This window comes from Hippocampus guttulatus, chromosome 7 (genome assembly GCF_054856545.1).
Source record: "Hippocampus guttulatus isolate MCC_2025c chromosome 7, RoL_Hgut_1.0, whole genome shotgun sequence".
Taxonomy (NCBI): Eukaryota; Metazoa; Chordata; class Actinopteri; order Syngnathiformes; family Syngnathidae; genus Hippocampus; species Hippocampus guttulatus.
Window position 1 is genome coordinate 14,545,383 of NC_141267.1, and position 20,925 is coordinate 14,566,307.

The 20,925-nt window shown below is 42.8% G+C and overlaps 2 protein-coding genes across 3 annotated transcripts; both read right to left on the reverse strand.

The window, feature by feature from the left end:
* Positions 1 to 1,796: 1,796 nt before the first annotated feature.
* Positions 1,797 to 10,914, reverse strand: safb (scaffold attachment factor B). Of its 2 annotated transcripts, none has more exons than XM_086115835.1 (21): positions 10,620 to 10,914; positions 10,242 to 10,332; positions 9,944 to 10,008; positions 9,658 to 9,846; positions 9,519 to 9,575; positions 8,280 to 8,313; positions 7,093 to 7,495; positions 6,737 to 6,780; positions 6,557 to 6,660; positions 5,917 to 6,066; positions 5,742 to 5,830; positions 4,931 to 4,968; positions 4,777 to 4,853; positions 4,560 to 4,702; positions 4,381 to 4,480; positions 3,664 to 3,851; positions 3,418 to 3,580; positions 3,113 to 3,174; positions 2,563 to 2,621; positions 2,388 to 2,442; positions 1,797 to 2,306 (listed from the first exon to the last, which is right to left on the reverse strand). In XM_086115835.1, exons 1-21 carry the CDS (start codon positions 10,770 to 10,772, stop codon positions 2,198 to 2,200), a joined length of 2,373 nt encoding a protein of 790 aa, XP_085971961.1. In that variant the 5' UTR covers positions 10,773 to 10,914; the 3' UTR covers positions 1,797 to 2,197. The 2 variants fall into 2 exon arrangements, with proteins under 2 accessions (XP_085971961.1, XP_085971960.1); XM_086115834.1 differs by having other exon boundaries at positions 3,655 to 3,851.
* A 726-nt stretch (positions 10,915 to 11,640) lies between these two features.
* Positions 11,641 to 20,594, reverse strand: malt2 (MALT paracaspase 2). Its single transcript, XM_086116503.1, has 17 exons — positions 20,197 to 20,594; positions 19,156 to 19,325; positions 18,623 to 18,753; positions 18,393 to 18,552; positions 17,802 to 17,989; positions 17,391 to 17,487; positions 17,239 to 17,289; positions 16,989 to 17,075; positions 16,059 to 16,262; positions 14,919 to 15,096; positions 14,762 to 14,836; positions 14,568 to 14,695; positions 13,398 to 13,547; positions 13,268 to 13,322; positions 13,086 to 13,188; positions 12,339 to 12,476; positions 11,641 to 12,258 (listed from the first exon to the last, which is right to left on the reverse strand). Exons 1-17 carry the CDS (start codon positions 20,340 to 20,342, stop codon positions 12,061 to 12,063), a joined length of 2,259 nt encoding a protein of 752 aa, XP_085972629.1. The 5' UTR covers positions 20,343 to 20,594; the 3' UTR covers positions 11,641 to 12,060.
* Between the last annotated feature and the right edge of the window lie 331 nt (positions 20,595 to 20,925).

Sequence of the window (20,925 nt, forward strand, 5' to 3'; positions counted from 1 at the left end):
ACACTCTAAATTGTCCCTTGGTGTGAGTGTGGATGGTTGTTCGACTCTGTGTGCCCTGCGATAGGCTGTATCACACCTCCTACCTGAAGACGGCTGGGATAGGCTCCAGCACCCCCCACAACCGTTATGAAGATAAAACGGATCGGAAAACGGATAAATATTTGGTTATCCATCCATTCATCATCTGAACCGCTTGATCATCTGGCCATGCTGGAGCCTTTGCCAGCCAATCACAGGACACAAATAGACAAACAACCATTCACACTTATTTGGTTAATCATTACATTTAATTAATTATGAATAACAATTTAAAACTATTTCGAATAAATTTGGTATTAAAATAAATTATGCTACAGATTGTTACTTTTTTTTTAAGCTCATCTGTTAAAAAAAAGCAATCGATCAATAGTCGCCTTAAGCACAAACTTTTGCCCACTCCAATTTATAATCTTCATTTACCCTAAAACATGCATGCTTTTGGTATGTAATAAAAAGTTCCTGAAAACTACTCGCCATATCACACGTTGACATTGAGATTGGTATGATTGATCAGGGACACAAAGGCTATGTTTGAGTACATGTGGATCGAGTGAACTACACATTGGGCGGACGAAGCTTGACGTGAACACACAGTGAAAAGTAAATAAACATGTACCAAAGGCCAAGAATTGAAGTCAAGGATCCCACACAGCGTGGAGCACCAGCGTGAATTTTACGTACATTTTTCCACCCTATGCAAGGCAGGAATCCCCAGCTTTCACCCCTTCCTCATCCTAGTTGACTTCAAGTGAGTCCTTCCGGTACACGTGCGCCACTATTTGCAGATGGACAATTGTTTTCCATAGTCTGTCATTAACAGACACCAATTCAATGGTAAAGGCATAACTACTGTAAATATTTGCATTAAAAAAACACTTCAAGTCCAAAAATATCAATTATTACTTACCGCACGTGCCGTTCGTAACCTCGAAACGCCGTACAGTATACAGTATCTGTAAAGCGAGTCTCCTGTGTGCCACGTAAAAGATGGAGTCGGGGTTTATTCATGAGGGAACGGCGCCTCCTTGCGAACAAGCAGTAAATAACAGTGAAAAATTTGAAGGGTACCTGTTCGAAGGAAAAACATCACCGACTCCACACAATCGAATGAGTTCAAATAAAAGAGCTGGCAGAATAATTCTGACATAAATAAGGCGGCCATGATTCGAGGTTCCAACATTATAAATATGATTACATGACGTCATGTAGGATTTCTGTAATTTAGTCTTTATTCAAAACTTTTTCCTTAAACATTCCGCTTAATGAATTTCCAATAAAGCGTCAAATCCAGTTGTCATTTTGGTCGCAGTTTACAAAAATGAACTTGTAATCTTAGTTACTTTTAAAATGAAGTTTCACTTTACAGTAGTACTGTTGTGTATCATACTTTTTAAAATGGGGCCTCAACTTTAGTTTCAAAATGCCAGAACATTTCCCTACATTTGCAAGATCTTTAGTTTTCCACAATATTTGGAATTGGTTGACGCACCTCTGGAATTCTACACACACACAAAAAAAAAATGCTGCTAAATCTATAGACGTGTGATTATTTGGCTTCAATTTGCAACTCATTGTACATTTATAGCTCAGAATCACTCTCAAATGTTCAACTCTTGTTGAACATCATGAGTATCATGAACATCTTGAAATCATGAGGCCATTCACAAGTAACTCTTGTCTGGTTCTGACAATTTGATTCAGTGGCACTGCTGTAATGGGGGAAAAAGGTAAATCAGCAATAAAATAAATAAGCAGGCTTCCAGTTAGAAACACTCTTCATTTATTACCAGTCACAAACATTCAAAGAACGACTGTAAACATTTTAGCTGGGATGGAAATCATAAAAAGGCTTAGAAGAGTTACAGTTAATATGTACTTCACTGAGAAAATGTTCTACAACAGGCCGTTAAAAAAAAAAAAAAGTGAAAGCTGAGCATGACGTGGATCAGGTCCATCAACCATGATTCAATAAAACATTTTAATTTACAACAACAAACAAGATACTCAAGTGACCACTACGACACGGAAACAAGAGTGTTGTGGGAGGAAAGAAATCCCGATTTAAAAAAAAAAAAAAACAATGGTCCAACACTTCCCTGGTGGACTTTTTCATTTTTACAGAGGCGCAGTATTGTTTTTGCGGTTTCCATACGAAAGTTCAGAAGCGTCGATTGAAGGCTCCGCCCTGCATGCCACCTTGCATCGTTTGGTTTTGTCGGTTGAGCGCCCCCGAGAGAGACTGGGATGAGCTCATGTAGCCTCCGCGGCTAACGACACACAAAAACATACAAGTTAATGAAGTTTGGTTGTAAATGAATTTAGTAAAACGACAAGTCAAAGGAACTCACCCTCCCATGCCTCCACGCCCCCCCATGTGGCTCGGGCCCGGGATCCCATCGCGACCTGAATGTGGATGATGTCAAAAACGCACATTGTTGTAATGCTCGTCAGCGAGGATGACACTGCATGCAAAGCACGGTACACAAATGCCTTCAACACAAAATGTGTGCAAAACATTTGTACCTTGCCACGGCCGGTCGCCATCCATCTTCCTACCCGAGTCCCAGTCTCGGCCTCCGTCCCTGCAACCAACCTCAACTTTAGAAAACTATGTAAGCTCTGCCAAGGATATTGTGATAGAGATATTAAAGCCATGCTTAAAGTGCAGAAAGAAAAGACCAAATCTAAGGAACGCAATGGTTTTCACGCGGCAAAATAAGCAGGCACAATTGTTTCCTCATCTTAAAATAAATAAATAATAAAAAGCACCTGATTGAAAGTCATAAAAGCATACAATTCCAATATTTCAGTTCAAGTCAAAATACAATTGTTTAAATTAAGTCTTAAAAATACATCTTCAGCTTTCGGCCATTTTAACACAAGACTAGACTGCTTCTAACCACTGTAAATGGAAACAAGAAGCCAAGATAGATTTGGCAGGAAAAAAACAAAACAAACAAAGCATCATGCCTTTCTAGAACGCCCATTTTGTACCCTTGGACACGGGGATGTTAGCTCTCAAGACCAGCGGCAGCTGAACATTTTCACGTGTATGGCTGAATAGGGCCCTCACCTGTTCATGCGCTTGTCATAGCCGCCGCCGCCCCAGGAGTCGCGGCCATGTCTGTCGAAATTCTGCAGATGCAAAGAATTCCAATAGTTATGGACCACACATTTAAAGGAGACGAATTATGCAAAATTGGACTTTGTATCACATCTGTAATTAAACAAGGGAGAAAATGTGAACATGATGCCTGTCCACTCTCAGGATTAGGTCATATTTTTATGGAGAAAAAACGTGTTCCCCCCCCCCTTTTTTTTTTAATACTCTACTGTGTGACATGCTTGGAAACATACAGGAAAGATTTGTGTTCTTACCGGACCATCTCTGTCTCCACCCATGCCACGGCCGCCGCCTCTCATGTCGTCGTGATAGCGCCCTCGGTCCCTGTGGTCAAAGTCCTGATAACGATCCTGCCGGCCAAAGTCTGAGCGGTATCGGTCGTCCATGTTCATGCGCTTGTCGGGCCAGTCGTCCTTCCTAAGAGGGAAGAATTGATCAGGTGGGGACATTCGAGTGGAGAGACATGCGCTCATAATCAAACAGCCCTTGACCTGCCATACATGTCGTAAGGCCTCTTCATGGGGCGTCGTTCCTGCTCGAAGCGCAGCTGTTCCTGCTGTCTCCGAATCTCCTCGCGCTCCCTCATGATGCGCTCCTGCTCCCGACGCCGCTCGTATTCGATTCGCATCCTTTCACGCTCTAGGTAATGCCGTTCCATGCGGTCAGCATCGAGACGGTCCCTCTCAACCTGGGGAATGACCAAATACAAAACAGTTTTTCCCCCTTCGGCGATAGCAGAAAACACACCCGTCATGAGTGGCTGACTGTTGAATAAATCCTTTTTCACACTGCACTTGCTTATTATGAAAGGGTTGCGCGACAACGTGCGACGATGATGGCGGCCTCTGGTGCCCGCGCTATATTTTTTTTGAACGTGCTGACCTAGCAGCCCACCGGGGAAGAAACGCAGACTTTGAGCTGGATTAGTCAAGAACAGAATCTAACTGTGAGGTTTCATGTTCTTCCTTGGATGGAGGGGAGAAAAAAAAAAGACATACGAGAAATTTAAAACGCAATAGCTGGCTGTGAGCCTTCAACTTGGCTTCTATGAAAACTCTTTGTGTGAAAACGAGGCCGGTCTATAGATCCTTCCCTCACGGGAGAAGCTCCAGCTCACCCGTGACGAATGACAAGTGCTGTCGAAAATGGATGACGTCTGCATACTTTTGTCAACGTGGCGAAGTCGAGCATCATGAGCACAACTATTGTGAGCTGACCTGCAGCCACTGTCTCTTCTTCAACAGGTGCTTCTGCTCCTCTTTCTCCCGGAAAATGCGGATGCGCTCGCGCTCAGTGCGGTTGTCCTGACCGCGATCGCTGCAAAGAGACTCCGGGTGACATTGCCGTCGGGACGCGCGGGAGACTTGGCTTCCACATTCGCCACGTGGCCTCTTACTTCATTCTGCGCCTGTCCATCTCTCGCATGTCCCGCTCCCGTTGCCTCTGCCGCTCACGCTCGCGCTGCTCCTTGATCTGGTCGAACGACAGGATGTCCTTCCTCTCCTTACTGGAGGACTTGCGGTCCTGACTCTTTGAGCTCTGGTAGGGTTGGGCACTGAGGAGTGAAGTCCATTTTTCACGGGGTCCTTTTCCTCCTACCATCAGACACTTACTCGCTCTTTGCTTTTGGATTTGACGCTGATGACCGGCTCCCCCTTGGACTTGTCCATGACTACGGTCCTCTCGTCCCCTGGTTAAATAAAGAGCCGTGAAACAGTGGCAATGATTTTTCGCTAAAAAGCTGGGGGATAAGAAATCAGCTCCCACCTTTGCCATCCTTTCCTTCTTCCTCCTCCTTCGTAGGCCTGCAGGATGTGAAACTTTTGTCAACCATCATTACATTAGTAGTAAAACTAAATCTCACGGTTTTGCTAACTGGCCGAATCGGAGAATCTCTCCTCTTATGATCAGTCAGCAACAATTGTTCACTGTGTTAAGAGTTATTTTTTATTTATTTTTTTGGGGTCCTCCTTGATTTGCGGTCTGGTCCAATGATTGGTAAATATTAAACATGTTATTTATTTCTCAGCCTGCTAATCCTGTGTGGTCATCGCAGAGTGTGGCTGAGGCACGGACTCACGTGTTTGTGACATGAAACAGAATGATTGCAAATGAGAAATCTGGCGGTACTACTAGACACAAAAAAAAAGAGAGGAACAGCTGGTCGTGTTGAGCTTTTGTGGTAACCCGTCACACAAGGAGAAGAGTTTGCGACTGCAATCTAGTAACCACAAAAGAGTTGAGCTAGCTTCTTCTACTACTACTTTGTATTTTCATGCTGCCTTCTCATCGGTCAGTTTGGTACGTGGAACAGGCGTGGGTGTGAGATATGCTGTGTTGGTCATCTTACGCCACAAACTAAGGTGTGTATGACTTTTTTTTCCCCTCATCATGTGTGGTTGCACATTTTAAAACTTGGTTAATAGGGCGAAGAAAAAAAAAAATCTGTATGCTGGAGTATTCTAACCAAAACATGAAAAAACGAATCTCAGAATAATGCAGGGCATTCCTACAACATCGGCCTAGAAATAAGGTTGGAGAAGCGAGTGTGTGGAAAAAAAAGTGCAGTCAAGCTTACTTGGAGTCGGCCGAGTGTCTCCGCTCACCGCCTAACTTCTTTGGATCGTTTTTGTCGGCTGGCTTCTTCCCCGCTGGCTCATGTTTAGCCTACGGTATGATAAAATGGAATTATGTTGAAAGAGCGTTTGCAAAGTTCAACATCCGAGTGTACGGTTTTCGGCTGCGACGCGCACCCGCTCGACAGAGATCATCTTGCCGTGCAGCTCAGTTCGATGAAGTTGGCTGACGCACGTGGCGGCCTCTTCCGTGGAGGACATGGTGACGAAGCCATAGCAGCGGGCCCCGGGGCTCTTGGCATTGGTCACCACCTTGGCACCAACAACCTGCACGACAAAGGGGCTGCGTAAGGAAAGAGACCCGAGCAGAGCGTGACGTGCGCCCACAACAATAATGGGCCATCAGCCAAGTACTTCTTTGCCTGCCACGACAGCCTTTGGGCCCAGCTGCAGGGCCCCTATGAGGGGCCCTTCTTGGCGGTGGAGGCAGGAGCTAAGAGCTTTGTGGTGGACATTGGAGGCAAGCCAGAGAAAATCACGATGGACCGCCTCAAGCCTCATTATTTACTGCATCTCCACACGATTAGCTTGAAACGCTTTTCTAGGCCGCAATGAAATGCAGTGACCCTACAAAAATAACCTCCTTGAAGCAAGTTAAAACTAAGAAAATGGCACAATCAACAAATATTCATAGGGGTGGCAGAGGAACAAGTAATCAACTCATTCACTATCCGCCAATTCTTGACCAAGTCTAAAAAGACGTTTAAAAACGTCTTTGAGAGTGAATGAGTTAAATGCAGCCATCCGTGGTACTGACCTTGCCGTGTTTGCTGAAGAGTGTCTTCAGATCAGTCGCCCTGGTGGTGGAAGCAAGCCCGCTGACCCACAGGTTGCTGCTGCCTGTCGCAGGACTCGGAGTAGCTAAACGCAGCAAGCATATGAAATCGTGAGCATATGATCACCCGGGTGTAAAACCGATCCCTATGACCACACTCACCACTTGCATCCTTTTCCTCCTCCTTGCAAACGCTGTCTTCGGAGCTACAGACAAATTCAAACGATAACAAGTGAGGACACCAGCAAGCGCTTGCAAACGTGTGCGTCTTCAGACAAAATGTGGCAACTATCAACCCATTGTGGGCCTTTAACAGGGAGTAAGCGGGACTTGGAACCTGACAACCCCGTCGTGCTACTCATTGGATAATGCCGTGTAAAAGTGCAGGGCGTGCGATACGACAAATGCATTGGTCTGCTTTACCACCTTGAAAAGAGCATCCGATTCTTACGTAGCACAAAAGAGCCAATGCAAGAGAGGTCGCCATTTTGGTTTCGAGTAGACAGAAAGCAACAAACCTCTTGTTCTGATCGTCGCCCTCGACTGAGGACGACTCTTTCACTGCCGAGGCTGAATCCGCAGTCGCATTCTCTTCTGTCTTCTCATCCTCACCCCCCTTCTTAGAACCCAATTCTGAACCAACAGTTTCAACCCCAACGTCCTGTTCGCTTACACTAACAGCTTGCGAGCCCTTTTCACTGTCCAATGTCTCTTCAGGTGGCTTCTCCGCATCCGCGGTGGCGTCCGTCTCAAGGGCATCCCAGTTGCTTTCTGCGTCCGCTTTGGCTCCCGTGTCGGCAGACACATTGTCTTCCCCGCCAGCGGTGGCCGCCTGTTCTTCATCGGTGCTCGTCTCACGGCTCGGGAGGCGGTCTTCGATAAGCGGCTCAGATAAACAAGACCCAGCTACTTTGTCATGTTCTACAGGTTTAACAGGAATAGAATGGCACAGAGTTTAATAACTTCTGAAACACAGCAATGGTTAAGGAGGAAGCGGCAAGGCCTGGATTAGGAACGTCATAACCCCGAGCCTGTGCTCCGACAACAACTAAGCAAAGTGCTGAAGTAGACCCTACGGAGAGACTGGAAGGGAGCCCAAAAGGTAGTAAAATAACCAAGCGTGGAGAGTGGGGAGGGGTGACTCATTCTTTTGTCTTGCAGGTTTGACAAGTGGCCAAGGTGTTCACCTGATCCAAAGCAGAGTCCGTGGGGGAAGAGAGGCGCAAGATCAGCGTCAGCTCAGTGGGGTGTCCTTGTAACAGTCCTTTTTGCTTGGCTTCAGTGTCCTTGGAGCAAAACTTCTTAACTCAAGTCCAACAGTTTCATATCCTTTATTGTAAATTGATGATTGAGGCTTTGATGTATCTTCGCGTCTGCAGTCTTCGAGCGGCCAAGAGGAACACTGCAGGGAGCCTGCAACGGCTCGCCCCTGACTCTCATTCAGTCCGATTGCTGTCAACGTGCCTCTAAGTGACCCTCAAAATGGGCCAAAAAATGGTACCGGGACCATTTTCTACAACTTCAACAACTGTTGTCAACCAAGTTTCAACACAGCGACAGCAATCGCCTTTGGGCTTCCAGTCTCTCTCGCTCTCTCTTTTGTGCTCTCTCTTTCTCTTGCTCTCTCGTTGAAATTAAAGGTAATTTTGGCACTCCAAGCTATCGCTACAAAAAAACCCATTTTCTGGCTCTTTCTATACATTACCTGTTTCTGCTAATAGTTCGTCTGCGTCGGCAGTCTGAAACACAACAAAGAGCTCGATTTTAAAATGAAGTTTTGTTTTGTAAAATATGCAAATGAATGAAAATCAGTTTGGGTTTTTTTTCCCGTTTCATGCCTTCCTCTTTTTAAAACACACTGAAACATTTGTATCGTCATTGTAAAGATTTGAACACAACAACAACAACAACAACATAAAACCTACAGAAAATATTTTATGTATGTCACCTTAAGAAGAAGAAGGATGTGCTGGAGTGGTAAGTAGGCATGGGCCGAATATCGGTTTGAGCATTTACAATGGTTTGAAAAAGTCAAGGTTACAATTCCCGCTGAAGCTGCCTGTCATCGGTAATGAGCTGCTCTTTTCTTTTATGAGGCGGCTTCTAAGCAAGGTAAAATATGATTGGCTCCTCGCAGAGTTGAGTAAAAGAGATGTCTCTTTGAAATTAACTTATTTTTCTCCTTCTCAGAGCGCCGTTACGCATGGAAGTGGTGCAACGGAGATACCGTAGACAAAAAAAGACGAGAGTTGCACGGATACCTTTACTTTTTTGCCTTTTTCAAAAAAATAAATAAAAACATGTACATGTGTAATTGCCAGCGTGTGCGAATTAGCCCAAACGACAAAATGAGTATCCTACAGGTGTGTTCTAAGAATAGCTCACCAGTGTTATGACACTGTGACTGGCTCAGAAGAGTTAGACCTACAGAATACAGACAATTTATGTATTTATGTTAACTTTAAGGGGTTACCGGTAATTTAAAAATGGCACATGTTTAATGTACCAAACATTCTACATTTCGTTGAAAAACTAAATGGATTGTGTCCAATGAAAGACAAATGCTCACAATTTCCATATTAGCCCGTGCCTCAGTGGCGAGTGAATCAGCTACAGCAAGTTTTCGAATGAGTGTCTGGACATCAGCTGGTAGACAGCAGCTCTGGCGATAGTGCACTCATTGTGTTTCGCAGCTCTCCCAGAATTTAATGGCTGAATAGTGCATCTCCTTTCCCACATACAAGGGCTTTACAGTAAGTTTAGCAAGTATGGTACTGTAAAAAAGAAATGAGAGCTGTCAACTCAGATTTCGCACAATATAGATAAGATTTCAATAAAAATCTAATATGTTATGGTGCTGGAGCAGGTAAACTGCATTATAATGGTAAATGCTGCGTTTTGAAAAATGACACCCAAAAAAAACTAAAGCAAAAATAAAACTTACCACATAAAGTGAAGAGCCCAGAATATCTTCATCTTCCAGCCCCCCCGAGTCATCCAACTGAAAAAAAACCCCGACATTAGCATAAATCAAAGCCCTTATCTTGATGATCAGAACTTCTTATAACATGGCTGCTTCTCACGTGTCTTGCGTCCTCTTCAGAGTCGATGGTAACATCATCCTCATCATCCAGGGGTTCATCTTCCTCGCTGCCAATTAAATTGCCCAGGTCCTCCACATCATGTTCTGGCAACCCGTTGTCATTGTTGTCAGCTTCATCCAGCACATTCATGTCAAGGATGTCCATGTCCTGGATGCTATCGTGATCCTCCTGAGGAGAAAGGCACCATATTTACACCTTGATGACTTTACACCCGCAAAGAGGAATTTCTGATGACGATTGGTGTATTGGGGGCGGGGGGACGTACACGGCCATCACGAGATTCATCTTCCAAATTGTCATCCTCGTGTTCATCAGTCCCCTGCATTACATCTGAGGACAAATTGCAGACAAAGATTAACGTAAGACTCAGAATTAAAACAGATTTGAGTTTGGAGAAAATGCTGAGACGTGGGGGAAAAAAAGGAGAAACACACACACACACGTTAACTGAGACAGACGGCGGTGTGTGTGTGTGTCTGTGTGTGTATATATATATATATATATATATATATATACAAATACACAGACTAGTTTATGTCTTGCATGTTCAGCATATATAGCACCTCTTGCAACACGTCTTGGTGTGGCTTTCTTGGGCACCGACTCCACTGAAAGAAGGATTGTATCAGGGTTTCCGCCCTCCTCCTCGATAGCCTGCATAAGTATATAGGGATTTTTTTAAATGAAGGAGAAAGGAAAACTCACTTCTCAGAACTGCAACAGACTTTTAACTTAGAACGGAAGCCCTTGCAAGCTAATAGTTTTCGCCTCGTTAGCACGATGGCGTCCATTAGCCTGTCGGTTAACATAGCTTCGTCACGTGACGTTATTCTGCGCTGTAGGGTACTTTGAAATGCTATTTTGCTGTGTAGTAAAAATCTATCTGGAGGATTACAGTTAAAAAGGACTGCGTTTGTAATAATCAAAGACCAAAATAAGACCTTTTTCAAGCGCTCCGACAGCACGCTCTTGTTGCCGAAACTGTCCAGGTTCCGTTTCTTCAGCTCGGCCTTCAAATCAATAACTCGCAGGTCCGACAATTTGCGAACTTCAGAGCCTTCCGGAATGTCATTGGCGGTTGATGGATCAGCCATCGTTTCAAACCGGAGGATACCTCACTCCTGCCAGTAGATAAGTGCAGTAAAAACAAAAAAACAGCAAAAAAATCGCTGATTTTGCACCGGCAGCGTGCAATTCGACCTCAAAATGGAGTCCCCTCAGTTTTTCCTCTGTGGTTATGTGCGTGTCGTAAAGACGCATGCGCAGTGAAAATACAGTGCGGCTGGGGAGCCAGGATAAAAAACCCAACGAAATAAAATCACTTTTTTACGTATTAAGTTGTATAATATGGTGTATGATTACATAATTTGCACCGTGTATTTGTAGGGACAATATCGTTTGTTAATATTACATATTAAAAATCAGTCATCTCCAGTACTTTTTAGACAGCTCTTTGAGATTGTAGGAATGGTGCGGCGACACGCCTCCCAGCATGCAAGTAAATAGTTGTATTATCTTAAAGGTTGTTCTTTATTTGCTTTGTCATAAATGTGTTGGAGATGCAAAAGGTGGTCGAGTGGTTGGCGAGTCGACCTCACAGTGCAGCCCGGCCTTCATGTGTGGAGTTTGCATGTTCTCCCCGTGCCTGGAATGGTTTTTTTTCCAGGTACTCCGGTTTCCTCCCACATTCCAAAAACGTGCATGGCAGGCTGGTTGATCACTCAAAATTGTCCCTAGGTGTGAGTGTGAGCGCGGTTGGTTGTTCGTCCCTGTGTGCCCTGCGATTGGCTGGCAACCGGTCCAGGGTGTCCCTCGCCTACTGCCCGAAGACAGCAGGGATAGGCTGCAGCACACCCCGCGACCCTTGTGAGGATGAAGCGGATCAGAAAATGGATGGATGGATGGAATCTTAAGACTTTTGAGCCAGACAAAATACACCATTGTTTTTGTGAAGAATGTGAATGTTTTTTTACTAAAAATAGGACTTTATTCTTATCACATTCTGACTTTTTTCCCTCATAAATAGGCAACTTTTTAAATCTTATGGCATTATGGTCTTAAAGGGGTATACATGGTAGTTATGTTTGATTTAAGCAAACAAGTATGTACTTCCAAGTACACCTACAGTATAGAAATACGGTATTTCTTATTTCAATCTAAAAGTACTTCCTAACCAAATAACAAAAAAGGTTTCATTACAAAAACAAAGATAGTGCTGGCCTAAGACTTATACATAAAGCACAAATAAGATGTCACGTTTTTTTCTTCGTCATTTAGAGAAGTGAATTTGCTAAGGCTTAGTCGGAATGGTAATTTGTTTTGTCCCTATATTTGTCAATATTAGCAGTTGTGTGACCGCGCATTGGAGGCTAACGGGGCAAACTACTCGGAGAAGGAGGAGACCTCAGAGAGAGTGCACGAGTCCAGGCTGAGGGACGACGAGGCCGAGCTCGTTCGTGGTTGGTGGAGGTTCAGTTTGGACACCAGCGGTTTGCCCACCGTAACCGCTTGCCTTTCCTCCACTTCCTCCTCCAGGTTGACGTACATGTAACGGAGACAGACGGCGAACGTGAGCTCCTTCTGTAAGACATAGCATGTCGAAACTTATCAAAGGCATTCATAAGGCGATTGGAGTTGATCAGAATGAAAAGAGGCCCGACCTTGAGTCTTTGCAGGCTGCAAATGCGAGTGTACAGACCGGGGAGTTCAGGTGAAGGAAGTTGTTCTTTGATTAATAATAAACTGCCGGCTTCGACCAGAGTTTCCTGATTGCTCTTCTTTAAGTCAATGTCCACATCCTGCCATTAAAACACAAAACGCGGTTAAGGAGAGGACAGTTTGCATAGCTCAGTGTTTTGGTCTTCTGTTCAGAATACTCAAGAGACATTCGCCACCTAGCATCCATTTTCGAGAGTGCTCATTCATGGGTGAAAGAGGCCCAGGTCGTATTAAAAATAATAATAATAATCAGACTTATACTGTTCAAACCGCATGAAAAAAAATCTGTTATGTGTTGCATGAGGACAAAAGAAAAAAGGAAATTTAGCTGCAGTGTTGACATAGCTTAAAGTAAAAAAAAATGCTCATCTTTGGGAGAAAATGTGGCAGGAAAGATACTGAAACATGCAGCGAGCACACACACACAACCACCTCACAGTTCTGCGGTTTGGAATTTAAATCTCCGTTCCAAACTTCCTGTGTTGAGTTTGCATTTTTGGAATTTCAGAAAATTCAGAAAGAGATTCTCCCATTTCATTCAAAAAAAGATCTTAAAAAAACCTCAAGATTATGAGTAAAGTGTATTTCTACACATTTATTATCTTGCAAACCAATCGCTACTCTGGATTAAACATTAAATAGTCTTCTGAAAAGAAAGTAAAACAGCTTCATTGTGTGTGTAACCATACCTCTGGGAAGTCAGTAAGTTGAGCAGAGCATGAAGCAATTTCTTTGGGCTTGTCCAGTATGCGTGTGTAGATGACCATGATGTTGGAGAATTCAGCGGCAAATCTGAAGAGAATATTATGAAGAAACATCAGTACAGTAGTATTTTGAGAAAACAATGGATATAGTTTGCTTTCATACAAACCCAAGTTGGACCTTCACACCACACTCAAAGTGGATAAAATGGCTCTTCGGCAGGACTGTAAAAAAACATTTCAACATTTGAATCAAGTTTTCTGTGGTAAGATTCTACAGAGTAGTTTGACGTCAAGTACCGTGAGCAACAGCCCATTGTAGGTTGCGAGCCGAAGAGGCCGCAGAGCAGTCTGACGTCTGGATAAGGTCAGTGAGGGAACGCCGCTCAGACAGATTACTGCGGAGTTCCAGAGCCTGCCTCCCTCGCGTGATTTCTAAGCGACCCATGTCTGATGAGAGCATGAAAAAAGACAGAGAGTAGCGAGTTATTAAGGGAAGGCCTATGAGTAAGATTTGGAGCGCAGAAGTGGGTATAATTTGGAGTTTAACCAACAGTTATGGAGGGAAAAAAATACCTCAGAGTGATGACGAAAATGAAATTTAAGGTTAACTAAAGGAGTCACTGATGGTGATGGCACACTCGCCTGACTTGTGTGCAGGCAGCGTGGGATCGGTTCCCACTCAGTGACGATGTGGGTGTGAATGGATGTTTGACTCTTTCTGTGCCCTGAGACTGGTTCGCGACCAGTTCAAGGTGTGGTCTGCCTTCCTCCTGAAGTCCGCTGGAATAGGCTCCAGCAACTCCCCGCCACGCTCTTTAGGATAAGCGGTGTTGTAAATGGATGGATTCCTTAACTCGAGTACCAGAAAGATAACTCTTCTGGAATGAGCCAAACATCAGCAATGTCTACAAAACGCCACTAGGTGTCAGTACAGCTCTACAACAACTTCCGGTTCCCTCTCCATTATTTGTCCCGTGTCTTTTAAATGGTTTGTCGTTTTGATACCGTGTAGTGACGAAGTTCTCCTAAAACCTGCACAGCAGTTCTGAACGTTAAAATATTACAGCTCCGTACAGTTAATAAAGTTTCCACACATTCATTCCTTTTTATTTCCATTGGGAATCTCTGTTTTGAGGTTAGAGCTCGTTGGAAGTCACCATCTAATGACATCAACACAACAGCAGTATCATAAATTCTGCCATTACGGTAGACAATAACGCTGAGTTTTGATTTCTACTGTCCTAAATATATTCATTTGACATTATGTTTATAGTTTTCGATGTCGTTGGACTGTACTAAGTGTTGTAAAAATCAAATATACTAGTTTACAATGAAATTTAAAAAAAATATACCGATGTAAAGAATTTATTTGAGAAAATGACCCAAAGTCAGCTCAGAATTGGCTACAGCTCACCAGTGACGCTAATAAGGACCAGTGGCATAAAGAATAAACACAATCTAATGCACCTTCTGCCACTCTGTCCAGCATGACCGTGACCTTCTCATCTTGGCAAATATGCCGCTTGAGGAAGCTTATGAAGATGCCGTTGGACACGTCTTCTTCCCTCATTTCGTAAGCCTCCGCATCAACACACCTAAATTCAACAATGTACTCATAAATTGGTTTTCACATGAACACAGCCATTTCTGATTCAACTTACGTGGCATATCCAAAGACTATATTTGCTGTCACCTTCAGCAGTCCAGGTTGAACTACAACTTCATCGTTTGGATTTCTAAAAGAATGAAAACAATTCAAACAAAAAATATGCACAGAGAGGACATCACATAGAAAGCAAGCAACATTTACTATGAAACCTTTTGCGGCACATATCCAGCAGGAACACGTTGAGTCCGGTCTCTTTCTCCTGCATCATGGTTAGTATATTTTGCACGCAAATGCAGTGCTCTGATGTGTATGAGGCTGGCGCATCGATGGGCACCATGAAACTGTTGCCGTAGTTCTCATAACCGTGACCGGCAAAGTAGAGCAAGCCTGTGCAAGAAGGACAAAAATGGAAGTTTAGTGATGCTTCTAAAAGCCTTTGCAGTAGATGTTTTTTCCAGGAAATGTTGTAGACTTAAAGTCGGTATTGGCATTGAATGGATTGAGTGCAAAACGTAGAAACTTTAAACTAAGCTCAACAGAAAACCAGAAATTACAATAGTTCCTCAGCGAGTGGCCAGTTTGTCAAGTTGGTCACCTGCAGAGTATTTGGTAGAGCATTTGCAAGCATTTGTTAGATGTGAGGCATTTATTAGAGAGGAGGTCCTCACTTGTACAAATCAAGTTTATACTGTATAGTATATTCTAATTTGAATGAAATGTTGTTATAACAAAACCAATTAGGGTACTGTGGTCTAATAAATATTATGTATGATCATGAATATTTAGTATTACATATGATCATTGTTGATTTTAATAACCTTTTTGTCATCTGGAGTTTACATTATTTTGATATTTTCATTTTTTATTGAATTCATATTGCAGCAATAAAAACAGCTATATTAGTATAAGTATTATATATCATCACATACAAAATTACTATATGCAGTGTGATAATAAAACAAATCTGTACTTAAAGTTGCTTTCGAGTGTAGGTTCTAACACAAGTATAATAAACATCAACAATATTTTACATCATCTTTAGTATAACATATTGTTCATCTATTGTGATTATTAAACCTGATCATTCAATTAATGATACTAGTCCAAACAAATTTAAGATTCACCGACACTATATTGGGCTTATATCTAATGTCATATACTGTAAGGAGTAAGTAGAATTGATAGATGACTTTTATCCTGTGGTGGAAGTGGGGTGTAGCAAGGCTTTTAATTGAGGTTCGCCATTCAGACTGAGTGAAGCGCGGCATCTCCTAATGCGCACGCAACAGTTTGAGGAAATGCAGGACAAAAGGGAACAAGTATTGAAGCTTAAATGCCCGAAGACAAACCGTAAACTCCTTTGCCGAGGAGCAGCAGGAACTCGGTGACGGCGCTGTGCATTTCCTGCCAATTGAGGTCCAGCAGAGAGACCACCTTGAAGTCCATTTGCCTGAGGAGGTTGCTCAACTCGTGGACGTCCGCCATGGGAGCGCACAGTTGAGTGCGGTAGCGGTAGTTCAAGTTGCCAATCAGGAGAGCCACCTTGTCTGTGGCTGGGGAGGGAAAGAGCTTAACTCGGGTCAAAAGTTTCCAATGTGGATAAATCACTACATTTACATTGTATACATGGCTTTGGCAAAGGTCAGTGTGATAAACGTCCGTTGTTCTCATACAGAAAAAAACAGTTGACTGTTTCTTAGTGGGAATTAAACTCAAGAGTCCCTTTTTTTTTTAAGTTGCTGGAAAAGTCACTAAATGTTCAAGAATATTGTAACAATCAATTCATCTGTTGATTATTGAGTCAATTAATCAATGAAGCGGATTCAAGGAAAATGCAAATGTATGTCCTTTTATTCAAAATTATGGCATAATTTCAAATTGACAGTGCAGAAAATACATGATTAAATAAGAATTATGATTCAGTTACTGCTTTGGTCCGTAACAAGTCAGAAAATGGGCAAAAATGTTGATCATTGTTTTGCAAAGTAAAAGCTAGCGGTTAGTTTGGTTCCAACACAAAGATAATCAGTCCGCTTCCATGGAGGACTGGATTATATTTATTGTTGTGAAGCTTAAATTCTGAGCATTGGGACATTTTAAATTTAAAAAAAGTATCTGAATAAGTTGAGAAACAATTAGCTGTTGCATCTCTACTCAATAAAGTAAATAAATCCTGACAAATCAAATTAACAAATCAAGTCGTCAAGCCCTACCAATGACTTCAATCCTTTACTACAATTTTGAACTATCTGAGGAAAATTCTATAAAATTCTCATTACCGTAAAACTGTTTGGATAATGTTGGTGGATTGGTCATCTGTGGACATGCGTCTTCACTTGTGATGGCACTGTCCACTTCCTCGGAATCTATTAAAAAAAAAAAAACAGATTTGTTTGTCCAGTCCTCTGGGTTTTTCTGCAGTTTGCGCTGTAAAACAAGAACTAATAAATGATGTAGTAATGAACAAAGAGAGGAAGTGAACACATCTCTCGTTATTCTGCTTTACAAGATATGCCGTTTAAGGAATACCTAAGCTGCGGTCAACTGCTTCCCAGGACGAATCAGTGATGGAAGTTGGGCCTCCATATAAAAGGAAAAAAACACAATACTATATCCAGGGAAAATTCAGGCAGAGTAGATGTTTAAAAAATAAATAAATAATGGGATCGATGATGTTTCACCGATGCTGACAGTAGCAGGCTCACTCCACACTTCGTGAAACAAGTTGAACACTTTGCATCTGTATTGGCCTCGGTGTGCTGTGGTCACACACGGGATCTGGAAAGTCACAAACAAAACTTGCATTGAATTATAATTGGGGACACAACGATGCTGTATGACTACTTTCTTTGTATGACAGTTGGGGATGCTAAAGTGTTACCCAAAACAACATTGTCTGGACAGTTAACAAAATGTTATGATTAAGTTACATTACGGAACATTAATTCACATGAAATAAACTTTTTTTTTTAAATTGCAACAAGTTTGAAGTCAACAAGCATCATGGAGCTGATTGTGCTCACCTTTGGAGTTTTCACTGTTTTCCAAAATATGATCTATAAATAATCGGATTATGATACAAGGTGACTTACTTTGAGAAGACGCATCTTGCTTTGTGGCATCAGAGTCGAGTTGTGGTACCACTGGTACTGGGCGGGAGGGTTGGCCACGGCAGTGCACTCCAGGAGCAGCATGTCACCCTCAGACGCCATTTGGGACTGAGGTTGGTAGATGATATGCAGTCCACTGGGTGAGCCTGAAAACATGCCGCTGCTACAGCCTGGAATGACAAGATTTGAATAGGTTCTTCCTTGATCCATAAGGTTCAGCAAAATGACAGGGCTTGTACTAAAATCATACTGGGGCTGTTCACTTGTTACACACTAAAAAAATGCTGCCTTTGTTGAATCAAAATCTTGATTCGATGTGCTTAGTCAAATCCTCAACCCAAAATAACTGCTGGGAATAAATAACTCAGGCTTGGCTAGGTCGCATTTGGTCCTAAGATATTTCACCCGATTTGGGTTATTTTCAACCCAGCAGTTTTAGGAATGTCAACAAGACTGTTCTATTTTTCCGAAGAATTGGACCATTTGCACCCCCTGTCGGGACCGGAAAGCTTTTGTGTTTCGACTATTCAAGTTCTATCGGGAATGGATGAAGAGGAGGGGTGAAGGTCATACCTGGACTCGAGCCGGGTGAAGAACGAACCAAGCGCACCTGAGCCCACTGGGAGAAAACGCAGGTGTCTCCATGGTTGACCCGACAGATGTAGCTACCCTGGTGCTCGGGGCCCAACGCACACACAACAAGCTCAGGTGTGCGTCCACTGGCTTCCAAAATCTTAGAGAGACAAAGATAGTCTGATTTCAACTGAGATCGACATCCTGTCATTGCGAATAACAATACTCACCTCCTCTTTGCCTTTAAACCACTGGTAACTTAATCCAGGAGGCCCTGAGACTCGGCATGTTAAAACCACCCTGCTGCCCAGCGGGGCCCGCTGGGAGCTGGGCTGTACTGTGATCCGGATCAGCTCAGTTACTGTTTTATATGTGGAGAAAAATTGCCAATTTTAGATGATAATACCAATGTTCTTTTTTTTAAATGACAAATTCCACACATCATGCATCCAAAGAAGTATCAAGTTGACATGCATGATTTGCCTGCATGGGCAACATAAAATGTTATGGCAGGCAAGACCTGAGCCCTGGGCCTTGAGTTTGACACCTGTGATTTAAGTGATAGGTCTCAATCATTTCAGCATTTTTAAGTGGCCCAAATTGAGGAATAATTAGTTCATTATATTTGTTTTATTGACACACCAGCTTCAATATACACTTTAAATAAATAATATTTGTCAATTATTTGGCAGACCCCCAAGCAGCATCTCGCAAAACTGCCACACTTATCCTTGGGTGGACATTTAGCTTGGTAGAGGATGACCTGTAGCAGCGCTGAGCAGCTGAACGGCCTCCTGGTGGTCAATCTTCTTCAGACAGTGCAGCAGGAAGAGCAGAGAGCAGGATCGATCGACCAGTAGAGCTAAGAAGCTGCGTCCTGGGCTCCCTGTCGCACTTAGCACCTGGAGCGAGCAGTTGGTCACATCCTTTTCACTGCAGGGGGGAGGTTCAATGTTACATATACAGCACTATAAACTCCTAAGATGTTCAAGATGAATTTAATGACCGGTACACAGATTTATGACAATGTGTCCCACAAATTGCACGCAACCCTTTTACCATAACCTCTTTACCATAGTAGAAGAAGAGGAAAGCAGTGAATCACAGGATATGCTGGACTTGACATGATCAACAATCTTCCAAAAGAATGGGTTAAGAAAGGGTATGTCCTCTCTTCTATTTTTTTATATTTTTATAACATAGCCTTAATTGAATGTCTCACTCAACCTCATCCCTGTTATGCTTATGATAAGAATAATGCAATTCTTTTTTAAAAAAATCTACTTACTGATTGATCAGTAAGTTTGTCCTACGCTGATTTTAGGAAGCCTTTCATAATTTATTACCTATTATTGATGAATAGAAAGTAAAGGTTAATTTTCAACAATTTTGAAGCCAAAAAGTCCTCCAATTCTGTTTTTTTTTAGCTCTGACATATAATCTGCATAACAATAAAACATTTTCATAGATTATTTCACTCTGTGTGTTCTGAATCTATGTATTTTTATTTTCTTTTGATCTCAACTACTGAAATGAAAAACATTTCCACGAAACAGTTTTCACTTTCACTTGATGTAGTACTTGTAATGGCCAGTAGGTATCCGATTACTTTCGTTCAAAAAGTGTCATTTTACAATCAGCAGCTACAACAGAACACCTGTTTGTACCGTAGTAACCAATAATACACTTCTTAAATCAACCACAATTCCTTGTCTCGTTCAAAACGTTTCTCTTTTACCAGAAACTCTTCTTATTTAATTCAGGACGTTCGAAAACGAGTGTCGATGGTGCGTTCAATGCCCACCTGCAGCGGATTTTCGGGTCTTCAGACACAACCTGGGCCAGCTGCCTCCATCCGCAAGTGGAGTTGTCCAACATCGTGGACAGTCTGTCGAGCACTTCTTTAGCCAGATTGGCGAGACTTAATTTACACTCCTCCATCCTTTCCATCTTTTGTGATCAAACTAAAAACACAGGTCACGGAAAGCAGACGCGCGGTGAAAGAAAGTCGTCCCGGTAAAATGTTCGCCAGTAGTACGGGAATTCCCCCTTTTCAAAAAAAATGAGGAAGCAAAGCTGGGGGCGGCGGGGAATCTTGAATCGGCTCACCGTAACCAACTACGGTACAATATCATGATGTCGTGAAACTCATTTCAACGCACACTCCAAATTTACACTTCCGCCATCCGCGTTGACGTGACAAATCTCGTTTAAAACTTACCGAGTGACTTGACGTTACATTTCAAACTCGTCGCAGAAGCGTCTCTGTTGGTTACACAAGAATTTATGTGAGTCAAAACAACGAGGCTCATAAAGTATATTAAGTTGTTCCTCAGACGGTCGTCTCGGTTCCTCATTTTACTCCACCCACCCCACCCGCACATAGGTGGTCTTTCCCACGCGTTGCCACGGCGACCGTACTGAGGTCAATAGACAAACAAAAAGAGGGGGGCCAGCCATCCAGGCATCCATGATGGGGTCCGATGGGAAGTCCAAATTGGGGGCTCTCTATTTTTTAACATTGATATTTCTG